This window comes from Siphateles boraxobius, unplaced genomic scaffold (genome assembly GCF_051911475.1).
Source record: "Siphateles boraxobius isolate OS27281-9 unplaced genomic scaffold, OSU_SipBor_1 353, whole genome shotgun sequence".
Lineage (NCBI taxonomy): Eukaryota > Metazoa > Chordata > Actinopteri > Cypriniformes > Leuciscidae > Siphateles > Siphateles boraxobius.
Window position 1 is genome coordinate 134,496 of NW_027508979.1, and position 7,198 is coordinate 141,693.

Here is a 7,198-nt window from a genome sequence, read left to right on the forward strand (position 1 = left end):
AAATCTCGACATAAACATCCATCTTTCACATATTCAGTTAAAATGTTATGATGATTAAATGCATTTGTAGCATTTAAAGCTATTCATTTTATTTATTCCCCTGGAATTGGGCTACTTTTAAGTTGTTGCCATGGGTTGACATACAAAATCAGCAAAGAATTTGGCCACTGACGGAGAAAATCATATTGGCCTATTTTTGGGCTAATTTTGATTGGCCAATTGGCTGGTTTTGTTGCTCAGACCTTGCAACCGTGTCGGTACAGAAGTATAACTGTGTGTACAATAGAATTTACTTTACATTTAAAACTGAGGGACAAGTACAATTTATGCTTTATGGTAAACAACAGTACGCCACAGATGCTCTCAATAGATTTCAATATAGTCCGTTTTCATTATTTGAAACTATTCTACTAGATTCTGTCAATCTCTTCAAATTTACTAATCCACCTGTTCTGCTCTCCTCGCGTGTAGAGACATTGCAGATCATGAAGCAGACTCGTGCTCACGAAGGCAGCGTTTTCACAATGTGCCTCCTGCAGGGTGGAGCTTTACTCAGTGGTGGAGGCAAGGACCGCAAGATCATCCGCTGGAGCGCAGACCTTGCGCCTGAAAGAGAGTGTGAGGTGAAACATGACTCTGTTTTATCTTTAGAGCTGCGTGTTTGTAGCCATATGAATATATGAAAGCACAGTGTCGTTTAAAAATCCAAAACTTCTTGAATGGTCTTTGTTCTTCTAGATTCCCGAGAAATTTGGTGCAGTCCGCACCATTGCAGATGTAGATGGAGAGGAGCTGCTCGTTGGCACGACACGAAATGCAATCCTGAGAGGATCATTTTCAGATGGGTTTGTGGCCATTGTACAGGTAGATGGATTGGATTCATATGCAAATATACATCGTTCAGTTGCCACTAGTTGTTTTAAGCATTTGTACCGGATTATCTAGTTTTGATCTTGTAGTCCTAAGTGAATCTAAAAATGTTCAATTCATTCAATTGTCAGGGACATGTGGATGAAACGTGGGGTCTGGCAACACACCCCTCCCAGAACATCTTTCTTACCTGTGGAAATGATCGTCAAGTGTGTGTGTGGAACGCAGAGGACCACAAACTGGACTGGTGCACACCACTAGAGGTCAGAATGGTCACAAAAAATTGTAACTGTAATTTAAGGTACACTAAGGGTACATTTACATTACAGCGATGTACTAAAAATCTTTGGGTTTTTCAAAGGTTTCACGTACAGACGACACTTGTCAAAACGATGCCCGTTCACACTGATCCGAGAAAATGCCTAAAAACGCTGTATTATTTATGCAACGCCATTAGTTGGCAATGTCAGAGAGACAATAACTACATCGTTCTCAAAAAAAACTGTTTTCAAAAGTTGAAATCTGCATTTTCATGCCCACGAAATGCCATTGTTGTGTAAATGAACGGTCAAAATGCATAAAAGGTCTTGTGCGTTTTTAGTTTAAAACGTTATTGTGTAAATGGCTTTTTAAGTGTTTTTTGTGTGTCACAACACTATTGGCATGGATGCAAAAAATGGGGTTATCTGAGTAGAAATACACAATGATGAAAGTATTTGGTAATTTGATAATATGGGTGTTTTTGAGATAAAGTAAACAGTAGTTGGCTGGTCATGTGATCTCGACACGCTTGCACTACCACTCAAAAGTTGTTGTTTTTTAAGACCTTTTAAGAACATTTTTACAATTTAAAATAACTGTTTTCTATTTTAATATTTTTTTACTGTTCAAATATTTGGGGTTGGTAATATTTTTTTAATGTTTTTTTTTAAAGAAGTCTCTTATGCTCACCAAGGGTGAGTTTATTTGATTAAAAATACAGTAAAAACAGTAATATTGTGAAATATTATTACTTTTAAAAAATCTATATATTTTTTTTATTTCTTTTGAAAAAAAAATTCCAGTTGATGGAAAAGCAGAATTTTCTGAAGCCATTACTTTAGTCTTCAGTGTCACACGATCCTTCAGAAGTCAAACTTATTTTTTCAAGATTCTTTGATGAAAACGGCCACTGGCCGACCAAGGTGCTGTACACATAGAAAATGAAACTAATGGAATTTAGTGACATAAATAATAAGCTGTTCAGAGCAGATTAATCATTGTAAGCTGAAAGCAACAGAAAATAACTATGTTTTAAGAAAAGACTTGAACTTGAAGTTGATCTAATATAAAGTGGGAGCTTGTTCCACAGTGTGGGACCAGCCACTTCAAATGGCCGTCTCCCCTTGATTTTAGACGGGTTTTAGGTGTCTGAAGAAGTTTCGTTTCAGATCTAAGACTTCTAGTGGGAGAATAGAAATTAAGTCAGATAGATAAGAAGGTGCTAAATCAATTAAAGATTTATACACCAGTATTAAAATTTTAAATTCAATTTTAAAATTTATCGGTAGCCAATGAAGGGATCTCAAAAGGCATGGTCAAATTTCCTTTTTCCCATTTGGAATCTTGCCGCAATGTTTTGAACAATCTGTAGGCGGGCCGTTTGGGACTTTGATACAGCAAAATAAAGAGGGTTACAATAGTCCAGGCGTGAGGTAATAAGAGCATCGTTTGCAGTCTTTAACAAGCATTTAGGGAGATAAGATTTTCGCTATAGAGCGAAGAGAGTAAAAGCTGGATCTAATGGCAGCACTAATTTGCTTATCGAATTTGAGGGAACTATCTAAAATCACACCTAAGTTCCGTACCTGGGGAGCAATAGATAGACCTATAGATCCAAGGTCAAAATCATAAATTTGCCTAGTTTCTGAGTGGTTAAAAACAATAACTTCTGTTTTGTTTGAGTTCAAAAATAGGAAGTTATCAGCAAGCCACGCTTTTACCTCTTCAAGACATGCTGTCAGACTGTCTAGAGCACTCTTATTTATCTTAGACATAGGCATATAAATCTGCATGTCATCAGCATAACAGTGAAATGAGATATTGTTTTTCCTAAAAATAGAACCCAGAGGAAGAAGATATAGTGAGAATAAGACAGGAGCTAAGACAGAACCCTGAGGCACACCGCAAGATAGATTTCGGAGTGAAGAGGATAAATGTCCCATTTTTACAGAGACACGTCTATTAGTTAAAAAAGATTTAAACCAGTTTAGGACCCCTAGTCCAACGTAAGACTCAAGTCGAGAAACGAGAATCGTATGGTCAACAGTATCAAAAGCAGAAAAGACAAATCTAACATAACTAAAATGAGTCTGCTCTGTACCCATATAAATATCATTGAGAACTTTTGTAAGAGCAGTTTCTGTACTATGCAGTGATTTAAACCCTGATTGAAACTTTTCAAAGATATGATTGTCATTTAAGAAAGTCTGAAGCTGTAAAAATATTTTTTTTTCTAATACCTTTAAAATAAACGGCACTATGGATATAGGACGATAGTTTGATAAAATAAAGGCATCAATTGAGGGTTACTTTTAGTACAGGTGTAATTGAGGAAATTTTCAAACTCGAGGGTATAGCTCCTTCATTCAAAGATTTATTAAATAACGACCTCAACCCAGGGCCGACAGTGTCAAATAATTGTCTCAGATAGCGAGGATGTAAAGTGTCATACATACAAAAGGATTACATACATATTTCCTTTAAGGAATGTAAAGAGACAGGATTGAATGAGATCCAGAGGGTAGGTGAACTCATCTCTGTTGGTATTTCCTGTTCGGAGACTTGAAATTGAGCTCTCAGGTTAGAAACTTTATTGCCAAAGAATCTAGCAAAATCCTCACAGAGTCCCAAAGATGGGCAGCGAAGAGAGTTTGTAATGTGAAAATGAATTTGCAATTATTCATTCATCTCTCTAGGAATCTGGTCTGTGTGCTGATTTCTGCCCTAATGGAGCTCTTGTCTCTGTTGGACTGAGTACTGGAAGGTAAAACATTTATTTACAGCACAGCCGATAACAATTACAGCTTCAGTTTACAGTGAGCTTGTGAAATGTTCCCTTTTTAATGGCTTTCTGGTGGTTTTAACCCCTTACCTATATAGATGGGTTGTACTGGATCTGCAAACCAAAGAAGTGGTGTCAGACCTGACTGATGGGAACGAGCAGTTGTCTGTAATGAGATACTCACCAGGTCAGAGGTCAACAAAATCACTGTACAAAAAAAAAAAAGCTATGGCACACTCTTTCTTATCTTTATGTTTCTAGCTTGTTTGTGTAATATAGGGCATGTGTTTTAATGTGGTATTCAGGTCTCATAAGCCTGTTAACAATCAGGAACTTTTATTTTACTACTCCCCCAAACATAGATGGCAGCTTTTTGGCTGTTGGTTCCCATGATAACTTCATCTACATTTACAACGTCACTGACGCTGGTCGACGCTACACACGATTCGGAAAGTGCACAGTAAGCAAAGCATACTGGGACAGTATCCTAAATGATGTAAAATTGTTTAATGTTGGTTTGTTGTATATAGGGGTTGTGTTAAATTGCACTATCAGTCATGCAGATATATCTCTTCCCTAAATGTAACTTCAGGGGCACTCCAGTTTCATTACTCACCTCGACTGGTCCAAAGATGGAAAATACATCATGTCTAACTCCGGCGATTATGAAATTCTATACTGTGAGGCTCGTGTGCATGATATACAGAGACATATTCATAGAATACAAGGCGAGATATTATTTAAAATGCATTTAAATGTTTATGTTTGTGTAAAAAGGGGATGTTGCAAGCGGCTGCAAGCTGTTGAGGAACCGGTTTGAAAGTAAAGATCGAGAGTGGGCGTCCTATACCTGTGTGCTTGGATTCCATGTCATGGGTGAGAGAAAGCCTTTTATTTTTTATTATTGTTTGTTATAAGTGTTTTATTTTTTTTTGTTTTTCAGTTTTTTAGTTTTTTTATGCTGGCTGATATTTTTTTATTACTCTAAAATTTGGAGTAAAATGGACCACATGGAATTGTTTATGTTATTTTCATCAACTGGGAAAGTAGGAACTTTTGCATGCACAAGGAGTCTGACAACAGCCGGTATGATCTGATCTCAACATCATCGAGTCCATTTGGGATTACATGTGGACACAGAAAAAAACTGAGACAGACTAAATCCAGAAGAACTGTGGCAATATTTCCAAGACGCTTGAAGAAACCTTCCTGCAAAGCTACAGTACTGTGAAACGTTTTAGACACTTTTGTAAAAATGCTATAAAGTGAGGACGCTTTCAAAAATAATGTCATAAATATATTTTATTTATCGATTAACTTCTATTAACTAAATCAAATCAATATTTGGTGTGGCCACCCTTTGCACCTACAACTGTCCAGGTACACTTGCACATAGTTATTCAGTTAGCTTTGCAGGAAAATTTCTTCAAGCGTCTTGGAGACGTTGCCGCCGTTGACCTATTAATTCATCGTTTAATTTTCGTTAATTTTAAACAAAAAAGTTACATGGTGTACCTTAAATGTAACTCATTATGAGTAGTAGTATGTATGCACCAGCTGCATGTGCATGCAGTATATTCCACAGTGTAATAAAATGTAACTGTCATGCTGTCTAGGTGTGTGGCTCGAGGGATCAGATGGGACAGACATCAATGCCTTGTGTCGCTCGCACAATAAGAGTATGGTGGCAGTGGCCGATGACTTCTGTAAGGTTCATTTGTTCAAGTATCCATGTCCTAAACTAAAGGTTAGTCACTGCCACTCCCATTGAACACAGTCAATATTCATTGAGAGTCAAAAATATGATCTTTATAAAATGAAACAAATCTTATTAGACTCTGTATGCTAAACGTTGTATTAAAAGGTCAGATATTGTATGTTATAATGAGTTAGAAAATGCAGATTTATAATTCTCATATTTACTTCATCAGATCAAAAATCTGTTTGCTTATACTGCAAGACATCAATAATTTATTCCCCGATTTCTCTGTCAGGCTCCAAGTTATAAGTATGAGGGCCATGGCAGTCATGTGACCAACGTTCGTTTCACGCATAATGACACTCACCTCCTGTCATTGGGCGGGAAAGACACCTGCATTCTCCAGTGGCGAGTTAAAGGGGCGGGGACTGGAGACAATAAGGAACATCTAGCTTCTTCCTCTACTGTACGCTCTTCCTCTTGTTCTCCGGAAAACGGCACATAGAGGGACAGATACCAGGAATCAAGAGAAAAGGCATGAAGATATTCTAGGAAATGAAACAAGGAGGAAATATCTTATTGCACCATCATGAAGCATTTGGAAGGTTATGCCAGCTTTTGTAAAACATGTCACAATGTTGTTTGACCGTTGACAAGTCAGATCTAATGCATAGCTATTCACTACCTACATTTCTTCATGAACTGACTTTACCCTGTTGAGGCTAAACTAATGGCCAAAAAAAAACATATTGTGTCTGATATTTGTTTTTGGGGTTCTGTTTTTAAAGAAATGTCATATTGCACTTCAAAACCAAAAGGAATATAAAACGATTATATAAAAAAAACTAAAGAATTGTGGTGGTAAAAAGAATGATGAAAAGTATTTTTTATGTTCTTAATGCAAAAAATGTATTACAGATTTTTTCTCTTTTAATTTTGGGGCCTTGAGAGTTTATTTGAAATTCACACATTTGGCAAAAAAAATAAAAATCTCACAATAGTGATTTTTTTGTCAATTCAATGCATGATGAGAGAATGATGTATTAAATGAAATGAAATAATCTCTAGTTTCCACATTTATAATTTTCAGTGTACTTCCAAGTTTACATGTGCTTGTTTACTTCATAATGCCTTTCATGTGCTTATTTTTACTAAACTGCTTTTTTTTCATTAAATACTACATGCATAATTGTGTCATTACATTATTATTCCATAAGTCATGTGTCTCTGTGAAGCATTGTGTTAAGAGCAGCAGGATAATCATTGCTTTATTAGCTGTCAGGAAAATGTCCTCTGTCCAAAAACTTCCAAAAGACTGGTCTTGAATGGATCAAGTCAGCTTTTCTCAGCAATGTGAAATTTTTGTAATTTTTAATCAATCAATAAATTTTAAAATAAGAGTGCTTTTTGTCTGTGTGTACTTCCAGTTTCGCAATTAATGTGATTCCAGAAGTGAAATAGAGTTTTAGTATCACACAACGCCCCCTAGCTAGAGTTTTTTTTTAATGTGCGACTGTGATGCGGCCTGTAAATCAATAGAGGGAAGCATTGCACCAGTTTTCACTCCTAACCTGATTCTGCCTTAC

General features: G+C 36.4%; 1 protein-coding gene across 2 annotated transcripts in view; it reads left to right on the top strand.

The window, feature by feature from the left end:
• Positions 1–7,012, top strand: part of LOC143702858 (echinoderm microtubule-associated protein-like 3) — a 39,432-nt gene extending 32,420 nt beyond the window's left edge. For both annotated transcript variants that reach the window (XM_077196760.1, XM_077196761.1), the window contains 10 exons: positions 472–623; positions 739–864; positions 1,002–1,133; positions 3,828–3,895; positions 4,012–4,100; positions 4,276–4,373; positions 4,506–4,593; positions 4,691–4,789; positions 5,530–5,660; positions 5,908–7,012. In XM_077196760.1, coding sequence (XP_077052875.1) covers positions 472–623; positions 739–864; positions 1,002–1,133; positions 3,828–3,895; positions 4,012–4,100; positions 4,276–4,373; positions 4,506–4,593; positions 4,691–4,789; positions 5,530–5,660; positions 5,908–6,117 — 1,193 coding nt within the window. In that variant the 3' untranslated portion in view covers positions 6,118–7,012. The remainder of the gene's footprint in view (positions 1–471; positions 624–738; positions 865–1,001; positions 1,134–3,827; positions 3,896–4,011; positions 4,101–4,275; positions 4,374–4,505; positions 4,594–4,690; positions 4,790–5,529; positions 5,661–5,907) is intronic.
• Positions 7,013–7,198: the final 186 nt, after the last annotated feature.